Source organism: Poeciliopsis prolifica, unplaced genomic scaffold (assembly GCF_027474105.1).
Source record: "Poeciliopsis prolifica strain line A6 unplaced genomic scaffold, Auburn_PproV2 SCAFFOLD012, whole genome shotgun sequence".
Lineage (NCBI taxonomy): Eukaryota > Metazoa > Chordata > Actinopteri > Cyprinodontiformes > Poeciliidae > Poeciliopsis > Poeciliopsis prolifica.
In genome coordinates this window covers 6,851,813-6,874,278 of record NW_026562387.1, presented here as the reverse complement: position 1 = coordinate 6,874,278, position 22,466 = coordinate 6,851,813, and the positions used below count along the sequence as shown (strand labels likewise).

General features: G+C 38.5%; 1 protein-coding gene across 7 annotated transcripts in view; it reads right to left on the bottom strand.

The window, feature by feature from the left end:
* Positions 1-10,700: 10,700 nt before the first annotated feature.
* ctnnd2a (catenin (cadherin-associated protein), delta 2a) overlaps positions 10,701-22,466 on the bottom strand; it is a 223,367-nt gene continuing 211,601 nt past the window's right edge. For 6 of the 7 annotated variants that reach the window (XM_055037745.1, XM_055037748.1, XM_055037750.1 and 3 more), the window contains 4 exons: positions 17,485-17,611; positions 13,619-13,750; positions 13,021-13,097; positions 10,701-12,189 (listed from right to left, as the gene is read on the bottom strand). In XM_055037745.1, coding sequence (XP_054893720.1) covers positions 11,776-12,189; positions 13,021-13,097; positions 13,619-13,750; positions 17,485-17,611 — 750 coding nt within the window. In that variant the 3' untranslated portion in view covers positions 10,701-11,775. The remainder of the gene's footprint in view (positions 12,190-13,020; positions 13,098-13,618; positions 13,751-17,484; positions 17,612-22,466) is intronic. The other variant, XM_055037749.1, reaches the window with a different exon arrangement.

Sequence of the window (22,466 nt, the reverse complement as noted above, 5' to 3'; positions counted from 1 at the left end):
AAAACGGAATGAAGATAGATACAATGTTTTCAGCAACACAATCGCACCCTCTCTCTCTCTCTTTTTTTTATTTATTTTTTTTTAATAAACGCATTTATGTATTTGTTTACATAAAATAAGGTGCCATTTAAAAATCCCAAGCGGAACCTCCCAAAAATAAGCAACAAAACAAAGTATCATGTCAGATATTTGATTATCTTTAGCAACATTTGCTTAGTTTCGGCACGTTCCATATAGGCTATAAAATTGCACAACAGAAAACCAAAACCTACTTTGTTTCAGATTGACTGTATACTCTACAACCTCTACAAAAATAGAGTCATTTTAAGTGATAATAATCCAATTTAGCTTTATTGTCATTTTCCACTTCATTGCCGTCCTACAGCTTTGAAAACATATTCACACCAGTGCCTTTTTATGTTACATCAAATTGATATGCATTGAGCCTTTGCATTGAAAAGGTTCAATGCAAAAGCCAGACTTAAGGTTCAAGCCTGTATTACAATTTAGAAAAAAATAGACTTAAATATCAATTAATTTTCCTTGATTTGAAATATAATCATTTTCACAACATGTACCTTGCTTTTTTGGATTTTTGTTTTTGTTTTTTCAATAGCAATGCATAGTATCTCAAAGCATATATCTTCCTTTTCATAAAAATGGTTCATGGAATCTATGAGCATGCTAAAATTCCCAATATTAATTTTAGAAATGGAACCCAGTAAGTTCCCTGTGGAGCAATGAAATGATGAGTAAACTGATGGTTTTATGACACAAAGTAAGAAAACTGTTCAACTCAACAGTAATGTCTTGATATTTAACACCAAGAATTTTTCTTTTTTCTTAAGCCACAGGCTCCAATGTCACTAGAAGCAGAAATGAATTTAACACCATCTCTCTGCCTACACAAGAAAGAGCCATTCCTTATGGATTGATCTCCCCTGTTTCCATCTCCCACCTAACGCACCGCTGATATGCCAAAGCAACAGCGGGATGAGCAGTAAAATTCAAAATGGCAAAAAATAAAATAAAATAAAAAATGCTCTGTCTGTGTGCAACAGAGAGACTGAGGGTGACCTCATGACTGCATGCTTTCTGTTTTCACATCACTACACCACAGTTGTTCATTAACGGGCTGTCACAAGAGTGTGAACTAAGATCTGCAGGCGAAGATAACTTAGCAGTTAATTAGGATGAGACTGAAAAAGGTTTTAACAAGCCTAAGGAGAAAAGTTTCAAGTTATGTATTTTTTCCCGATTCCATACATGAATACTACCTGTGCAAGAGGAGATTTAGCACAATTAAAATATTTAAATTAGCGCAATAAGTCTGAAGAGCGCCAGGTGCCATACGTGCATACATTTACATACTTACATGTTTGGTCACGGTGAGTGTGTGTATGTGTGTGTTTTTACAGTGCTGCAGGCAGGCCGGTTAGCAGCTCTATAATGACATAATTGTTGCATCAAGAGGCAGCTGCATGCTCCACCCAGGCCATCAGTGCATGACATTCACCACACACATGTATTATCCATTGAAATACACAGGGGAAAAAATAGCTAAAATTGGACAATTCTTTATTTTGCACTAGATGCACTAGATAAGTAACCACAAACACACATGATGAGGACACTTGCCAGCGGAGAAGTGGTCTGCACTGATTTGCATCTGCAGTGGAGTAGAGTCTGTTGCCAGGGCATGAGTCTCTGAGGAAGGTGTTGACAGTCAATCAAATGGACCCAGAGTTCAGTCTGAGGTCAGGATGAATTCTACTATAATTCTCTAATTCAGTAAGACAGAGTGATAAAGACGCAATCTTGTTTGCACCACAGTAAATATTTTCAAAGAGATCAAGTTTGCCTGGGTTTCATAATTTTCAAAAATATAACCTGGAAAAAAAAAAAAATTAAACGTATTCTAGAAATGCTTACAAGAGTTAGCTCACCTTTACCAGAGGTCTGCATCCTGTGGCCCCGGAGCCACAAGTGACTCTTTGGATTTTCCACAACAGCTCCTAATAAACAAATGCTCACATATTGTAAAGAGATGACACATGACATTTGTGGATCTATACGAGACTTATTTAGTTGGACTGAGGTAAAAAAAATAATAAATGAATAAATAAATAAATAAATAAATAAATAAATAAATAAATAAATAAATAAATAAATAAATAAATAAATAAATAAGGGGGGAGGTTTGATTGTAAAAGTTGGAGATAGTTGGTCTGTGTCAATTGTTTTGCAAAAGGAAACTTTGGATTTATAAGCTGATAATAAATAATATATATTATCCAAGTTAAAATACATTACACACTTCTGTATTTGAGTACTTTAAAGTTTGAAGAAAAGCCTCTTAGGGCCGATCTGCGGCATAGCTGTGGATTTATAAGTACAACTGAAAATGTTAAGTACTTGTCTTTCACTCATGTACGTTACTTTCTGGCCGCTAATTTGTGCACAGTATGCGTCAGTATGGTAACTAGATGGAAGAACGCAACTTCACTTTGTCAGAGTAGCACGTGTAGGAGTTTTTGGTCCTGCAGATTTATCATCACTGTCAGTCATATGAAGCTTAGTTTGCGATGTTCCAGCAAAAACCCGACGAGTCACCGACAAGCTGCACAACTCGAAAGGAAAAGGACAAATATCAGAGCCTCGAATTCAGCTCACTTTTCCTCCCTCTGACTTTTGTGATTTTCTATCCACCCTATTTTCTCTTCCAAGCTGCTTTTCCCCTTCTTTCTAACTTACACACTCATACACACATTAGGAGAGCAAGGGAAGAGCGTTCATTACCATTGCATAAAAATAGATGGCACAGGTTCAAACAGCCATAGGTGAAATCCTCTTCAGAAGTCAGTGATCTCAACACCTGCCCATGGCTGATATGACTCCCTCTTTCTCTGTTTCTGCGTGTGAGTGCGCGGGTGTGTATGTGTGTGTGGGTGTGTGGCCATGCCCTATGAGAGGAGCACTCTCAGTGACGGCTTACAGAGACAGAATGAGGACGTCACAGGTGAGTGAATTTGTTCGAACTGACAGATGTGCATGCACGTATTTTCTCTCTCTCTCCCTTTCTCTCTCTCTCTCACACACACACACAGATGGACACGCATGGTTATATCTCTGACACACATAGCTGTGCTCTCGTTTTGCTTCACACACACAAGCACATGCCTGTACTCCCATTGCTCTGTGGGGGCCAGCTGGGGGTTCTGCAGCAGCACTATCACACATGAATGACCAAGGCTTTTCCTCTGCTCTGCAGCATCGGCTATTCAATACCTGACAGGGCTCCTTATGTTGTGTAGTCTCTATGTATGTGTGTGTGTATTCCCCGGGTGTGTGCATGTGCTTGCACTTAGTTGCATGTGTCCATATCAATCACTGTCATATTAAAAAGGGTAAAAGTGAGGAGAGTTAGAAGAAAGTGTCAAGGAAACATCCCGTTTGGTTATCATTTTCACCTCAGATTGCCTTTGATGGAGTTATTACTGGAGCCTTGCCATACTTACTCACAGAAACATGCAACAGTTTTTATAGCCCAGTTTATCCAGTCACAATAACAGATTTTTTGGGGGTGTGTGGGGATGCTACCTGATTCATGAAGATAAATCTCGTCATGGTTTGGGAAAACAATACATGGTTTTGAAAATGTTTTCCAAATGAAACTCCAAAAGATGCACCGTACGTTGATGTTTTGGTGGCATTTACTGTGACTCTTCTGCTAAAATAATAATGAAAATAACAACTCAAGTTCAAGAAATGTGTTAATTTGGTTTGCAAGTCACTGAGTTATTGAATATTTCATTGCAACAGCACAAATTAGAGAAAAATAGCAAAACTGATAGAGAACGTTAAAAAAGATATAGTGTGGCATTAAAAAAAAAAAACATTCAGCTAGAGTCGACATTTTTAAGACCCAGCCAGCATAGCTGAATGAGGCATATCTCTACCAGCTTTGAACAGATTGATTTTTTTTTGCCTATTCTTTTTTAACTTGGCTACATTAACACCTGGTTATGTTTTGATCTCCACAGGAGTCAAACTTCAGTCCTTCAGGGTCGACATCCTGCAACGTTTGGATGTGTCTCTCCATCAACACACCTGAATCACATAATTACGGCATTAGAAGGACTCAGTCAAACATGACAATCATTCAGATTTTTTTTTTTTTTTGCATTTTGGACAAATGATAAAGTTGTAAGACACCAGCATCCAAGGACTGGAATTTGACACCATTTCATTTCGGAACATTAATCATGTAGATCACATTACCCGATGATCAGTGTTCATCACGCCGTAATCTTTCAGACAGGCTGTGTTCCTGCATATTCCTGCATGATAGCATCCAACATCAATTAGCAGTCTGACAGGAGTTGCTTAATCCACCAATATTAGCCAGTCAGGGGCAATTTTGTTCAATGTCATTAAAAAGGATGATTTTTTATACAGCATTAAAAGATCTGTCAGACATGTCTACACTTTTTAAGTCAGCTACACGAGACATATTTGGAGGTGTGGGGTATTTTTCTTAGTTGTTTATTCAAGAGCTGTGATCCAAAAGTTTTTTTATGTCAGTTATCTACAGGTAGTTTAATAAACTAAGTAAAAAAATTAAAAAAACTATGAATAAAACTTAAATATCTTGATGTTTTCCACAGGTGTACTGTTTTAAACTGCGGTACGCATCTTGCAGTGGAAAGGCTCACAAATGTGTGTGTGTTTTCCTCTTGTGGTTGAGGCAGCAGATACAGCACATTTTCTGACAGAAGGACAAATGAAAAGTCAAAGCAACAAAGACACGATCTGAATAAAAGCGGATTTGGGAAAAATTTCCTTTATGCTTGTTTTTTTGCTCGCTCGGTTGCTCTGCCATCATCACAGATTTGTTTCTTTGTTTTTTTTCTTGCTTCGTTTCGCGTCATAAAACCCTTCATGCTTCCCTTTGATACATGAATCTTTATGGTAATTTCAAATGCTAAGAAAAACATTGCTATTCAAATACAAACCCTGCACTTAGCCACTCATTTCATTAATAGTGCATAGTATAAAATCTCTTTCAAGAGGATTTCTAGAAAGTTACTTAAACTCTTAAGACTGGACGTAACATTATGAGGTAACATAATTGAATACATTGAATAACTGAAAACCTCCCAAATAAAATTACATTGGAGAATATCTAAACTGCTTTGGGTCTAGCTTATAAAATTGAAGTTGTAAAATTGTAAAGAAAAAAAAAATATTTAGAAAGTAAAAGCAAGGAAAAAAATGGATAATGTTTTGCTGTAAATGTCTTTCTCATGAATCTTGATTATTAAAAAAAATGCTTGGTTGTATTACAGTTTGTTCTTATGGAAACTAAATAACACTGAACAATAAATAAGAAATGTCAATTTTTGTATATGCCTGTGAAACAATTATGTATTTTTAATGTATTACATTTAAAAAAAATCATTTTAATGTAGATATTCTAAGTCTTGATGTCTCATTCACCATAATAATGGTGGTCTATATTTAACAGACCAATTTTAACATGAACAACAAGACTATCATTTATTATTAAATTAGCCTTATCCACAAACACTAATGTTCTCTTTTAACTCATTCCAGACTATTTTAATTATGAGTAAAGTAAATAACTAACTTAATATTAGTTATCTGCCAATTTTACACTGGAATTTGGCTGCTAAATATTGGGAGCCAAATTGCTCAAATTACTCAGGGTAGGTAAATTCTGACAATCTCTGGATTGCCTTCAGACTTTCAGGGAGGATGAAAAATACCAGACCTTTCAACTAAATATTTCTCTCAGCAACTTGGCACTAAAATGAAAAGCCAAAGCAATCAAGAAAGTATTTTTATAGAATATTATTTAAAAAAAATCTGTCAAGATTAAAAGATGACAAAATACTGCATCTAATAGAGCAAAGTAGCTGCAGTAGTAAAAAGCAATCTTTGTAAATAGGTGACTTAGTGCCAAGAATTTATTTCATTTTTGAAACCTTAAATTTAATTTAAACACTGAAAAAAATAATCTATCAATTCTTCCATCCATCTGTTCACCCATCCAACTAGTAATTAAAAAAGTGAGGGGTTTGCATGGAGGAGTTGAGACTGGGTGGTCAGGAGGTGCTTCCAGATGACTGGGCAGCTACAGCCAATGTGATTAGGAAGATAGGTAGGAGGGTACTTGGTGTGTCATCTGGAAGGAGTAAAGTGGATAATGAGACTTGGTGGTGGAACAAAGGTGTTCAGGATCACACACAGAGAAAAACGTTAGCTGAGAACAAGTGGGGCACTGAGAGGACTGAGAAGACTAGACAGGAGCAAAGGAAGACACGGTATGTTGTGAAGGCAGAGGTAGCAAAGGCTAGCCAAAGGTGACCTGTATATGCTAGGTAGATAGTACAGAGGGAGAGAATGACTTGTACTGGTCAGTGAGGCAGAGATGAAAAGGATGTGCAGGTTAGGCAGATTGAGGACAGGGATGGAAATGTACTAACGGGTGAAAATAATATAAGAGATGACTGCCGTGGGTCAGGAAGCAGCTAAGATTAATACGAGAGATGTGAGGCCAGCTTTGGGAGAGGATGGAGATGGGAAAGGCAGATGGTCCTAATGGAGGCATGGAAGTGTCTAGGGTAGGTTGTAGGAGAGTAGTAGATGGTGGAAAGGAGTTCTGGTGCTGATTTTTAATAACAGCAGAGATATATAGAACTGAAGTAACTACAGAGGAATAAAGCTAATACGTGAATGAAACTGTGAGAAAGAGTGGTGGAAGCTGTAGGCTTAGATCAGAAGTTTATGAGCAGCAGCGTGGCTTCATGCCAAGAAAGACTAAGGCAGATGCTAATTTTACTTAAAGGACACTGATGGAGAAGTACAGAAAAGAGAACTGCATTGTGTGTGTGTTTTTTTTATTTTTTTTGTAGATTTAGAGAAAGTGCATGATAGAGTCACAAGAAAGCAGCTGTGGCATTGCATGAGAAAGAAGGTCTAGAGTGGAAGAGAAGTATGTCAGAGAGATGCAGGACCTGTGAGTTGTGCTGTATGAGCTGGAGGTGTTTCTGCATTAAGGATTTACTCTAAGCCACTTCTGGTTTGTTTTGGTGATGGACAGGATTTTCTCCATGTACTCCTCCTTCCTTCCACAGTCCAAACACATGATTTTGTCTTTCGACTACTAGATCCTCTTGACATTGAAACATTTCTTGAGCTCAGAGTAAAAGGCTGATTTGTGAAGTTCTATCTATAACATGCAGTAGACCTGGTTGCTTCACATCACAATTTCTCACAAAAACTTTCATCATATAAATTACAGCCCCCCACACCCTACCACTCTGTCTTCTCCTTTTCCCCTTACATCTCACTTTTTCTGACCTCTTCCTTCAATCCAATCCTCTCTGACTCTTTGCTGACATGCAGCTGCATGAATGTGCATGGGTAGATACACGCACACACACACACACACACACCCCCACACACACACAAACACACCATCAGCCACATAGCTGGAGTTTTGCCATGACTTAATGGGCACGGGTGGAATGAGAGTCGAGAGGGAACACTGGCAAAGACAGAATGAAACAGAGAAGGCCGGAGGCATCCGCAGGGTGAAACAGAGCAGTTTCTGCGCACAGGAAAATTGAAGAGCTATTTTCACGCCACATTAAGTTATGCCAGCCTTTCACTGTGGGACTACATTCAGGCAGAGAAGCCGTGCCTCTATTGTAAAGGCTAATAATCAACGCAATGGACTTATTACCCAACACCGCAATTCACAGGCCAAGCCAGACAGCCTCAAAGAAAGAAAGGCGAGAAAAGGAGGAGGAGGGGCAGACATGAATACCAATGGATTGTAACAAATGTGACTGTCTTCACTACAAATCCATTCATTTTATTTGCTCAAATTTAACTCAGTCCAAATGGATATCAAGATAAATGGAATCCGACCTATATGGCCAAAGCAAAAAAAAAGAAGAAAAAAAATTAACATGACTGGGAAAATGGGAATTTCCATTACTGGATCTTTAAACCTATTACAGACAGTACTGTGAAAATGACTGGTGTGTGTAAAAGCCTTTGTATCTACATGCATCTGTTGTGGAGACTGCTCTAACTGCATCCCACTGCTGTCACTCGGAGTTGCTTCAAAGAAAACATAAAATTGCGTGTCATGCCTATCATGTCTGCGCTGTGTTAGAACATTAACTATAGGGTATCTGAAAGGTATCGTTATGAGCAGGAGCTTTAACATGCCTATTATACAAAGCCTTCTAACATGTCATTTAAGTCCCTCGGATGTTTTTTGTAAGAAAAAAATATATTAATTGGTCAACACTGCTGTTTTACAGACAATGCTAACAAATTGCTTGCTTGTGTAACAGCTATAATGTTGGACTCCATGCTGCGCAATTTAAAGTTCATTCATTCTCCTGAAGCTAAAATGTGATTTTTAAAAATGCTAGTGCATATCTAATTCTTTATGTAGCATCCAAACAGTAAGTTCTGATCCTTTATCAGTCCTGACATTTCTGAAACTTGGATTGATATAAATTTCATGAGAAAAAAAACAAAAATAAGATTTGTAAATGTATGCAATGCAGAATCAACACTATATATAATGTCGCTGTTTAGATATTCACAAAATCTGCTATAACCTAATGGCAACGGGGCACTCCATGTCCCCTCTGAACTGTCAATAAAACACTTGAAAGAAAGATGTACACAACTGCAAATCATTTAAAAAGGTGAAAAGGATACTCAATGAACACATGGGTGTTTTCAAACAAGATTGGATATGAAGATATTTAAACATCAGAAATTTAGTTTGGTATTCTTCTGACTTGAAGTGAGCGTCAACACTATGCTAGGATCAAAATCACTTTCCGAGGTCTTTGGGAAAAAGAGCAGCATAAGTCCATAAAGTGACTCAAACTATGTTGAAAAAAACAAGGAATTCATCTGATTTTTATTCCAGCATTCAGAGTTTTAACATTTTCCCAGGAGAGCCTGATCATTTTATCACAGATCTATCTCTTTAAACAGTTTTGCTCTTTGGCACAGTAAATAACTTCTCAGCATTTAGATAAACTGACAATTTTTTTTTCTTTTAAAAAAGGATTGCATATAAATGAAGCTAGTGTGGGAAAAAGTTTCAATATTAATTTTTTTTTCTTACGTCTGTTAGATCTTTTAACACACTTGAATCCCAAGAAAGACGCAAAAGGTGTGGGTTATAAAGCACATCAAAGCTTTTTAGATCAGTCAACACCATCCATCCTGTTCAGTGACTCGTGAGTTCTGAGAAAAACAAGTGTGTGGGAAAACGATTCCTGCCGTGAATAATGTGGGGGAAAAAAAGTAGACAACTCAGTGAAAAGGGAAATTTGTTGTAGAGATTGAGAGATGCAGAGACTATAGTTTTTGAAAAGAGTCTTTTATTTATTTTTTTTCCCTTCTGTTTCAAGTACGGTCCTCACTCAGCAGGATCATCTAAGAAGCATGGACACACGATAACACACAACTCGAGCCAGAGCATCTTCAGGTGGAACTTCTGTTTTGTCTCGATTAGACTGTAGGAGTGCATGTGCATGGGTGTGTGTGTGTACAGTGGAGGGTTTGGTTGCGTGTGTGGGGGGGGGCTTATCAGCATTTTTACGGTTTGGATCAAGTGAACAAGAGTCCTGTTTTACACAACTTTTTTTTCTTTTTTTTTTCTCGGCGAACATTTGTTGCAATTAGTGACATTGACATCAGCACATAAAAATTATATATCTATATAATTATATATTTATATTTATGTTCATGTATTTATAGATTTGTCTTCTGTCTCAACAATCACCCTAGTGATTTTTTTCAATTTTTTTTTACCTTTATTTTTATGCTGTAAAACTGGACAAACTGTCAGTAGGAATGCCTTGTTTGGACATTGATCTTTTTTCACAGGAACGCACACACACATACAACCCCCCAAACCGAGGCATACACACTACTACACACATGCATGCATAGATACACTCGCTCATGTTTACATGAGCACACTCACGGGGGCCACGCATTCTTGTCACACACATGCACGTACACATAAACACACACGTGTCCCAAACGCACGCCCACACATGCTCGGCCGGAACGGAGAGGCAGATCTGTACAACTACGGGAGGGAGAAGATGCCCACAGTCCCCCAGCAATAAGTACGGCTTCACCTGATTAAAGCACAAGAAAATCAAAGTTACAAACAAAAGAGACAGCCATCGAGTTAATGTCTGTAAACCTTGACAAAACATCCCATGAAGTCTTCTCGGATCTTGATCTGTCAAAGTTTGGCACAATGTGATGTGTCTCCTTTTCTTTACTTCTACTTTTCACTGGCATGGACAGGTGGATTTGGCCAAACGGACGAGTTTCAATGCAAAAGGAATTACTGAATTTTAACATTGTTGAAAGTATACTCCCCCACCCAAAGTCGAACAGCAGTCCTTTCCAAAGACATAACAGTGTGCTTTTAACATACATCTATATACTCTTTTGGCAGTGAACAAAAGAAGCACTTTTCTTGATTGGGACTTCCGAGTGCTGCTGCTCTGCCTGTTCCATGCTCTTGCAGCCTTTAAGATGCTCTTGATGTTTGATTATGTCCACTTGAGAAATTGCAATTGATGGAGTGAACGTATCACAAACATAGCAGTGAACGTATCACAAACATAGCAGGGAATTCTCTCAGGCCCAGGATAAAATGAGGGAATAAAATAAAATAAAATAAAATAAAAATCATTTGTTCACTCACAGCTAGCCTGTCTTTCCTGATTGCCGTGTTCGTGTTTCGCTTTTTTTGAGTTCACTCGGAAAGTCATTCGGAAAATAAAAATCTGGATTTGTATGAGCAGTCCATCCAAAACGTGTAATATACACATTAAATCCCATTTTTAGGCGTATGCAGGAAATAAGAATGTGTAAATATAAAAAAGTAGAAAGAAAAACAACAAATGTAAAATAATAATAATAAAAAAAAAAGATCTACAGTCTTTTCAAAATGACATTCTTTGAAAACAAATTCCAAAGACTCTACAAGCAGCAAGGTCTTGGCAATAAAAACAAAAAAAAAGTATTGAATAAAAGCAGTGCTACGTTTGTCACTTTGGTGAAATGGTAAACATCCACTTTTTCCCTTGAGGCTGGTGTGCTTTCATCTTTCTCTGTGCTTTTATTTTTCCTCACCTCCTTGAAAACGCTCATGCCATCTCAGTCTCTCATCTCGCTTTATCTCTGATGGTAACACAAGGTGAGACCACTTCCTGCTTCACAGAGTGAGAGCCTTTCCTCATCAGCACCCTATTATTTCTTGATGCCTCCACTCAAGGCTTTTACATACACGCTCATGTTTTTCCCCACTTCTTATACATGCTGTACTTCCTCATATCAACTCCCACTTCCTCCAATTTGGGATGAAATGGAGCTAACTTTAAAAAAGGTAAGGTGGTCTAGAAAAAAAATAAATAAATAAAACAAATGTTGGCATGCACATGCACAGTTTCTCTTTGTCACTCTGCTTGATTTCCCTTCTTGCTCCATCAAAGTCATTCACAGCTATTTTTTAAAACACAAATTTCCTATCATATTTTAAGGTCTTTTTTTTTTTTTTTTCAAAACTGCCACTTAGATTAACCTTGTTTTAGTCTGCTAATAATCTCCTGCAAAAAATAATGCCTGTCACACAAGCTCACACAGACCCTCTCCTGCTCCCTCCCTCCCATTGTCATGGTCAAACTACACCCAGGAATCAGGCGAAGCCGGGTAGTGGCTTGTCTCGTAGTTCAGTTCGCTGTACGGCCGTGAGGCTGAGTAGAAGTCTACGTAGTTTCCAGTCGACTTGAGGCCCAGGTGCATTCGAAGGTCCTCCCGGGGGTCTCGCGGTGGTCCGGTGGCGTTTGGAGGCGGCTGGGGTTGGGCCTGAGGCTGGGCCTGCGCCTGCAGCTGCGGCTGCGACGGCGCAGGCGGCGGTCCTGGATCGTCGTAGTAGGCCTCGTCGAAGCTCCGACTCTGGCTGTGAGATGGAGGCTGTGGTGGCTGTGGCTGGGGGAATGAGGGAGGAGGGGGGTAGAGGTCGTAGTCTTTTAGCATGGTTGCTGACGGGCTGTCCTGCTGGGGCAGAGGGGGCACAACACAGGGCGGGGCTGGACTCTGGTGGGGCAGAGCGATTTGGATGTGGCAAGTGGGGTAGGTGCAGAGGGCGTGTACAGAGTTGCAGGAGTTTGAGTGGTTGGGAGCAAAGTGAAAAATAGGAGAGAAGTAAAGCAAAATGGAAAGCAGGGGTTGGATGGAAAGGAAAAAAAAAAACAAAGGAAAGAGGGTTTAAAAAGCAGGCAGAAGAGGGACAAGAACTCATGCTGTGAATTCTCCATTACAGGCAGGCAGTGGTAGAACAATTTACATCCACCAGCTCTGACAAGCTATGTTTGTCTGCATCAGCGTTGCGTAAAAAAAAACCCATCGCTTCAAAAGCTCATTACACTTATTCTCCTCATTTCAACCAGTAGCAGTAAAAGTTGAACAAACTCAAACTTTAATTAGAATTTTAAGAGATCCACCCAATTTTATTTATTTATTTTTCTTTACTTTTAATTCTCCCAATTCAAAGACCACAATGTTTTCTGTTATCCCTCCCTCCTCACCGGCAGAGACATTAAACAGAGGCAAATAATTAGTTCAATCAAACGGGATAACAGCGTTAATTGCCAGTCAGCTTATTGTTCCTGGTTGCGGTGGTTTAAGAATGCCTGAGCTGAGGGTGAACATCCGTTGCAAACTCTGCCAGGGCATCTTATCACAGCGAGACACCTTGTTATTTTGATCTGCTGTGCCTCCTTCTTTTTGCTGTAATCTTTCCTAAGAAGCACTTTATTATGACAGCGTTTGCCAGTTTAGGAGAGCTGTGATGAAATATGTGCATTTCTAAGAGACTGAAAAACTGTGGATGTAAATAAAACTGTGCACTTATGTCTATAAACTCACCTGGTTTTGCTTGATTTCATCGCTGGCAGTCAGGTAAGAGTTTCGGAACAACGTAGATGACCCACAGGAGACTTGAACTTTATGGATGAAAACAAAAAAACAAAACACACACACGGAGTGTAGGCAAAAAAACTGTTGTTGCATAATCTAATTGCAAATAAGTAAGGCAAAACTTCTTCAGGTAGCTTATTTGAAAGTCTGGCATCATATAAAAAATAAAAAAAAAAACCTACAAAATAACAGAGATATCGGAAGAATAAATTAAAGGTGAAACGTAAGAGGCTTACAGAGAATGGTAATCACAGAAGAGAAAAAAGTAAATGGAGAAGAGGAGAGTATTAGTGATAGTAGCAGCTGGTTGGAAGGCAAGGGAAGAACTAATTTATAGGTGTCGGGACGAAGCAAAGTGTGTTCAAGATAAAAATATATATATAAACGTAAAAAAAGGGAGGTTAAAAAGGAAATATAAGTGATTGGTGAAAGGGGAAATGGATTAAAAAGATGAATCAGGCGATTAAAATAAAATAATTTAATTCTACTTTGTCTCTCTCTCTCTCTCTGTCTCTCTCTCTCTCTCTTTCTACGTGCACACACACACCTGCCATGCCGTCTTTCCGGGATGTATGCTCTCCTTTGTTGCTATGGAAACCAGCGTTGGTTGCCGTGGAATCATAGTCGATCTTGCGTTCCTTCAAACTCGTCATCTCTCTGGGGGAGGCAGGAGCGCTTGCTGCACGCGTGCGCGCGCACACACACACAAACGGATGCAGACATTAATGAGAGCAATAAACCCAGAACAGCAGAAGCCTTCACATTTCGCCTGCTTGTGTTTGCACGGGTGTGTGTGTGTGTCTGTGTGTGTGTGTGTGTTTCTTGTCTTGGTCTTTCAAGGTGCACACTCATTATTCATCATTTAGCTTGTCAGCAGAAAGGGTCACCTCCAGCGCGTTAAGGAACGTCTGGGAATTCAAGCGCACACTTATGGGCATGTTATTGGAATATCAAATTTTTGCATCTGGTGTGCAATACCTCAGTACACACAATATATTACATTTCCTTGTGTTCTTTGTGCGTGTAAAGCTCTTGTAAATTATACAAATCTGAAACTGTCAAGATATTGATCACGGAAACAGGCTTGCCAACAGCTGGGTCAAGACCTGAATTATGCAGTACCAAATTATCACATAAAGAGGCCTTCAACATTATCTTGACAGGCCACAAACAGGGACCAAACTCTGCCACAGATAAAACACACTTACAGCAATAAAACACAAAAGGAATCCAGTTATTGATATTTTCAGAGTCTTAACTTGAAGGCATCAATTAATGTGTTCTTTTTAATATATTATCTGTTAGTCAGTTCCAATAGTGTAGGTATTATTTGATTGAGGACAAAAACGGCATCATAATCCTATTTTCAGCAGCATGATTATGGCACCAACATCCCATTGCCTGCAGATAACTAATATTTTCTTTATATGGTGACTGTGCAGCTCCTTTCTAATGTCATGCAGGGTAAACGCCCGTATGGTCCACATTAAACGTTTATAAAAACTGTTAACCTGGTGAATGCTGGTAACCTCTGGCTTTTAAAGTCATTAAATGTTAAATGACATTTAACATTTAAATGTTATATTGAAATGAAAATTAAAATTTTATTGAATGTCTAAATTTTCAGTAAAATTTAAACTGAAATTTTGACTGAATTTCAATCTAACATCAATAAAAAGAGTAATTTATGCTGAGTTATTTCTTCACACAATATAACCGTACAAGTAAATCCATATATTTCTTTTCTCCTTTTTTTTAGCCATCATCCCTACAATGTTGGTATTTGAAATATTAGATTAGAGGTGTAGAAAATATTTCTATCTGTAAATAGGTACTCCCACCATGTTTCAAACATATCAAAAAATGTTAATAATGTTGAAAAATTCACTTAAACACATTAATTACAAAGACTGAAGTCTTTTTTCTGTTAGCTACAATGATTTAAAATTAATATTACATCAGACTAATAGAAACGCTTTTTTAAAAATAAAGGAACGTCGGCTTACTTAAAAGTGTGTTTAACATCTTTGTGTGACATCTTTTAAGTTTTTGTGGTTATTTTCAGAAGCTATGTTTAATCAGATGAACATGCCTGGATTTGACTATCATTGAAGCAGATAACCATCACTAGAGTTGGTGAATTTGTTTGGAATCACGTGTCCAGAGTTCATTTTTAAAGGTGCATATTACTTGATGTATCTTTCAGTATTCTTGTTTTAGATATTGAAAAAAAAATGCATGCATATATTAAAACTTGTATGTGTAAGACAAGCACATAACTTTGTGTAGGCACAAAGCTTTGTATGTTGTAAGACATTTGGCATTTACACTAATTCAATCATTACACACTGTCGGATTTCAAAAGTTGAAATATTGAACCTGCCAGTTTCCCACAAGGAAAAGGTTGTCACTGGTTACAGTAATCAAGGAAGTTTGGTCAGTAGTGTCTGGTTGTCACGGCCTTCAGTCAGACTGTATGAGGGTAAAACATCCTGGTACCCTGTGGTGGCCATGAGGGAGGCATAGGTCTCTCCCTCTGTATTCCTCGCTGCCCTCTCTCTCTTTCAGCCACTTAACTCAGCTCCTCTTTCACGGTTTTATCATTCTCTTCTCACTTCAAGTCTTTCATTCCTCCTTTCCCAATGCGCTTGCATGCCTTCATTACACTCCTTTGCTTTGATCCATCTCTGAGGACTCGGATTGCAGTCTGGAGCATATGCAGTGAAGAGATACTAATGTGTGTGGGTGTGTGTGCATGCCTTGGCGAGTGTGTGGTCGAAAAGGAGTAAGAGATTAGAAGGAAGGGGTGAGGATTGCTGCGAACAGGTGCAGGTGGAAAAGGACAAGAAGAGAAAGTGAGACAGCAAGTGAAAAGCATGAGAGGGGAGTGGGAGACAGGGTGTGTACAAAGCAGAGGAAGGAGGATGAAGAGTCACATCCAGTGATTTAGCGTTTTACCCCCTCAACTCCATGGTATCATAAGCACAAAACGACTCCCAATGTCACTTGCCAAAGTCAAAACCAGAGCCTTCACAGCCTCCTTCCTCCCTGCACCATCCCTCAATCCTTCTCGTCTCTATGTTGTTTTTTTTCTTCTTCTTTTTATCTCCCTCTCTGTTTATTGCATCCCTTCCTCCGTCTCTGTTTTCTAATGCTTGCACACAACACACACACACACACACACTTATTCTGTCCCTCATTTCTTTTCTCTCTCTCTCTCTCAGCAGGGTCCTTGAAGACCTCTCTATGCCGAGAGGCAGGAAAAGTACTTTTCTGCCTCATCAGCTTGCTAAGCCCGGTGTGGAGAAAGAACACCTAAAGGCTCTTCTACTACCAATGCTAACAGCTAATGCTAATGCACTCGTGCAAAGCATGAAGGCCAGTGGGCTCAGGCTAAAGGCTAATGATAATCATAGTTCATAGCATGACAGCCAAAAGATGGCAAGCACTGATGCCAGGAGCTACTTAGACTTAGTATGAAACTGATGGACTGGTGAATGTTGATGCTACTGGCTAATCGATGTGTCTGCATGTCAGGTTTTACATATTTGCATTTTTTTTTCAATTTTATTGTGAAAAAAAAATCACAAATATAAATGGATTAAGATGTGACACAGACACAGTTTGAATATAATATTTCCACGCACAATACAAAAACATGTTTCACCTTCTTAGCTCCGTTGATTGAAAGTTTAAGCTGCTCTAGTTTAGAATGTATACAATTATTACTATTTTCTAAATGCCAAAATAATGAAATATTATTAATTTTTTATTTTTAATGTACAAATATGCATTATATTTTGTACATTTTTAGGTTAGCCTACTCAGTCGATCATTCTTTTGGAGTGGAGTATACTATTTTTAGTTTTTATGTTGAAATTTTGTCCCTAATGTACATTATGCTGTTTTTTTAGTTCTGCTTTTGTATTGCGGGTTTTCCTACCTTTGTGTAAGTTCACTGCTCTGATTGCACATAAGTTATCCCATTGTGAAACTTGAAATATAGTTTTCATTGTACTCTATTCCATCCTATAATGTTCTTCAGAAGTTTTGATAATATAAATGTTCTATGTATTGGAACAATTTGGAAAAGCCCAGACAATGATGTCAGCACTGTATGAGATTTAGATTTGAGTTAAATTATGAAGAACCGATTTTTTTTTTTTTTTTTCAAATGACATGAAGAAGCCAGAAACCTTGTGAAGATGCTGACTGAAGCTTGTAAGAGAGTCATCTTATAGAATGGAGTAAGATCTCCCAGAAACATAAAAAAAGCAACAATACAACTGCAATTTCATTCAGCGACTAAGTTCTTTAATTTTTATGATAATTGTGGACCAAAACAAACTCTTAAGTGAAACAAGCTGGATTGTGATGCTGTACGTATGCATGTAGGAGAGACGTTTTCCTCACCGGAGCGGTTATTTGGGGATGTCCTGACGGGAGAAACGGAGGGAGTTCGTGAAGAAGAGTAGGGCCTCTGTCTGTCCCTCTCTATTGTTGAGGCAGAACCCACAAAATGATGCTGGGAGTAGCCATCCTAGAAGACAAACACACAACAGAGAACAAATAACAGATGAGAGTTTATTTGCGCCAACCAACATTACTGAGAATGTTACATATTGTTATGGGTATGTATATTTTTTTTATGTTTTTGGTACAAATATGCAAAGGAATTATTAAAATTTAACAAATTGAAATCGAGTTGATTTTTACCTCCCATCAAAAGAAAAGAGTTCAAACTACCATGGGGCATTTCAAGCAGAACATTTGATTAGTCGGCAGCAGGTGGTGGCACTTCCACATTGGCTTCAACAATGATTCAGAAGGGATGACTCAGAGCGATTTATAATGAAACTGAAATATCACATTTAAAATGATTTATTATGACATGATACAAGCATGTCGCAAGTTCCCATAAACGTGTACACATTCAAACACCTCTATAAACTCTTAGGTCAGAAAGCATCAAAACACAGCAGCGAAAAAAATAGAACAAATAATCCTCGCTCAAGCATTGCTGCAGCTAAGCCGGTGACTTTGTATTAGTTTAACAGTGATCGGAGCAGAACAATTCTCATGAAAATAGATTATAAGAGTCAACAACAATCACAGAGCTGGAACCAAATTTAATTTAGTATTAAGATAATTGGCTACTTTAAAACAAGCAGATAATTGAAGATTATGTGGACACGCCCCTTCATCAGCTTTAACTTGTACATCTCTCAGATGTGGGAAAGTGGTGATTGGAGAGATGAATCACTTCAGTACAATGCAGCTTTGTGAAAGGACATGAATGGAAGGAGAAGAAGACAACTCAGAGGTGGAGAAGATGAGACAGACAGTGAAGAATGTAGGACAAACAGGGTAACGGCTGAGGAAGATAGAAAATATGGCACAAAGTAAAGAGAGAAAGAGAGAGAGAGACAGAGAGAGAGAGAGAGAGACAGAGAGAGAGAGAGAGAGAGAGAGGTAGGTTTTGGGGTAAGTGGAAGTGTTGGAGTAAGGAAGGAAAGAGGTGATGAGAAAAAAGTGTAACAATATGCATAGAAGTACAGAGATGAGAGTGAAAAGTGGGTGGAAGTTTATGCAGCCCTATTTTCTGACAGAGCTCTAACAACTAATAGAAAACTGGATTTTTCGACACATAGTAGTTCAAATGTAGTTCCTACCACTCTTTTTTTCTTTACCTCTCCTTCTTTCAGCAGTCCTTTAGTCTTCTCACTCGCCTCATTTCACATTTTGGTTCTCCTTCGCCCCAACAACAAATCTCATTAAACACAACATAACCTTCTTGCGGCACTCTGGACTGCTGTGTGACTGGATACTGTCAGGATGTCGGGCCACTCAAGTGAACACGGTCACTGAATATTGAATGATAAATGTATTTTGCCGAGTGATGTATGTTGTGTGCAGATGACAGATGCAGCTCACAAATGGGGCCAAGGAATGAGCCACAGGGTTCCTTGAGGTCGGTCCTCTTAGAGCAAAACAAGCGATACCTAAACTGTATAATAATTGTGCCTCATTTTATTTTAGGATGTTTATGTCCCACGTAAGGCAAATAGATGGCAAAACATAAAAATCTCCAATAAATTTAGTTTTTATTCAGCAGATAATGACAGAGATAATTTAACATTTTCTTTTTCCACCCACAGTTAGCAAGTCATTGTAGATTCACTCTGAATGATTGATAGAAAATATCAATACTTATGGATAAACAGAATGTCAACCAGAAAAGCAGCAGTGCAGACAAAAAATTTATCTTTTGTTTTCCAAAACAAGGCCCTGGTGATGGGTGAAAGAAGTAGACACAAGCCAGGTAAAACTCATCCCTAAGATGCAAATCTATCAGTTTTAAAAAATTAAATGAAATAAAGAGAGATGGAAACAACAACGAAACCCACATACAGTTCCCGTAATGATTAGCAAAAGTAGCCAGTTAATTCTCGGAGTGTAGGTCTCACTAATTCTCACCTATTTTACACTTTTCATCAATTTTTCTTTCCTTCTCCTCCCACCCACCTTCTTTCAGCTCCCACTGTAAGAACTGGAAAACACAAAGACAGTGGGTTTCTAGGCAACTAGTCTGCCTGTTGCTCTCACCGTCACTGGATAGTCAGCTGAAGGTCACAGGACTGTGAGGTAAAAAGAGATTAGTGCCTTAACAAATGAGTTGAGTGTGGGTGTATGTTGTGGGGCGTACGGGGGTGCTGGGTCTAGCACCACTTATGCCAGAAAGCCATTATGGCACAAATTTTAAAAAAGCTTACGCACAGTAAGAGGTGGAGTCCCTCTGGATCTCACCGACCATTGAAGATATTTTTTTTTATTGTTCATTCCTCCAATTCATGCATGCCCTCCTACTCATTTCATACTAAGATTGTGAGATTTACAGCGGTGAGTGATTTACTCACACATGTTCTGCCTGCTCTCGCAGGATTTATGTTCCTTTGACCTTTACATCTTTCTGTGTTGTTGCCTGTTTTTTGCTCTTTAGGAGATTGACCTAGATACCACAGTTGTACTTTTTTTTTGCCGACATCCTTACCACAGATGTGGACCCTAATATTGCCTTTCTGACTTTCTAAGCAGACTTGTAGTCTCAAGACTAACAGGGGATTAACTTAGCAGTCTTCTGTCTCTGTTCACCAAACACAGAGAGATTGGACATCAGAGAGAAACCAGAAAAAAGTCACTTATGGGCTCTATGGTTGCTTTATTAGCTCTTGGGGTTTTAAAAGTCTTTTTTTTCACTGTTTCTTCAAAGTATGTCCGATTACAGTCTAGAAAACTGAAAAGGAAATTGGAGGCAAGCAGCTAAATTTGATTGGTGCATCTCTAATAAAAGCTGCACAAAATTAAGTAACTCTGTGCTTGTGTGGTGACAACAGCATGACCATATTTGAACAGCTCTGTATTCAACAAGGATTTTTATTATGTGTAACTAACATATTTAACGCTATTCCTTACAGATGCATTTGTTCAATTTACAGGAACATCTTGACCATTCTGGACCGCAATCAGTGACCTCACACACAGACATCAAACACAAATTTCTCACTCAACTCAAATGGCACAAGCACATAATAAATTATGAATCCCTGAAATGTATTGTAAATCCGTCGCATGTATGACAAACACAGCATCCTTCCTGACCCTGAACTCCATCTGTCACATGTGTAGGTTTGAGTTGTGTGAGTTTGTGATGTATGCATGATATATGGGCATTTCTGTGTGTGTGAGAGCGAATGTGTCTGATTAAGCATCCAAGACAGATCATTTATCAAGAAATGAGGCTCACCAAGCCAACAGAGAAAATTTGCGTAACAGGCACATGACAAAGTGCAACTCTGTGAATATGAAATTCAGTGTTATGAGAGGAAGGAAGGGTGCATATGTTTGTTTGGGATGATTCAGAGAATTTGTTCCTTCTGGTCCTATTAGCACGGTAGGTTTATTTACAAAGTGACCATGCTTCGGTTCCCTGTTTTCAGTGGAAATCCTCGATTGAACAGGACTGCACATTTGTTGTTTACTTAAAAGATGACCCAGAGCTACCCTCCTAGAAGCTGGAGATGAGATGCGACATGCACAGCTACACCCAACACACACACACACGCAGATGCACACACGCATACACACATACGCATTCTAAGTGAGGACACATTCTGTCAAAGAGCCCAAATTAACTCTGGTAAAAGTAGTTCTTTACTGCACTCTGGAGACTATTATACATGATTTATCCTAAAGTCAGTGTTTGTGTTGATACAAACACATTTAGGCTTTGGTTTATTAATGACTCTTGCATCAGAGGTCTTTTAAGTGATCTCAGATGGTATTTTCATACAGAGTTGGTGTTTATTCATAGGTTTTCAACTTCTGCTTCAAGTTCAAACGCTGTTATGCAAGCCTGCCATCCAGTACGAGGTGATTCTCTTTTCTTTCACCCTCTCTTTCAGCCAGCAACCGCTGCAGGATGTGATTAACTCTTCTTACTGCAATTTTTTATTTTCTTTAAAGCCCAGATTTTCAAAGAGACACTCGCATAGAAACAAACATCTACTTCCATGCTGCTTGACAGTGTTTTTCAAAACTTTTTCATTAAATCAAGACCTCAAAGCACACAGCTTTTAGAGACATGTCTCAAACTGACTGAATCATGATAGATTAAAAGATTTTTCCTTATCAAAACAACCACAACTATGTTATCTCTAGCAAGCTCGTCTTTGAATTATATACAAAAATATATATAAATCATGAAACCCACTTCACAATGTCACAACCTGCACCTTTTTGCTCCTTTGGTTTTGCTTCCAAACACTTTCCAGTGACATTCCACTTCACTCCTGTCTAAACTCCATGTTAATCCATGTTTGGATTGAAAACTAATAGGATTTTTCTAACAGCTAAAACCCATGACCTAATATGCCATGCAAGGATACTAGCAGTGAAGTCACTTATTTTGAGCTCTGGACTGTCGTGATAAAGTCGAGTCCTCTAACACAACAATTTCCACAGTTACAAAATTGGACTGCATAAAGTACATTCTCAGGTATTTTGTCTAAAAATCTTGAAATGCATATTACATCACTTTGAATACACACAAGTCAAAGTCACGCACACACAGCTACACACAAACACACCTACACACACACACGCATACATACTTTGCGCAGCATAAGTTTGACAATTCAGTGTTTTGCTTTTTTTTTAACCAAAGTTCTGGTGTGGGGAAGCACACTGGTTTCAAAATTCAGGTATTTTTGACTCTTAGACACATTTCATGAGCCTCTGCTTCATTGTTAAATGAAAAAATAAAGGAAGAAAGGAAGGAAGAAAGAAAGAAATGGGCCAGAAATATGTGCAACTTTTAGGGTGTTTTCACACCTCCT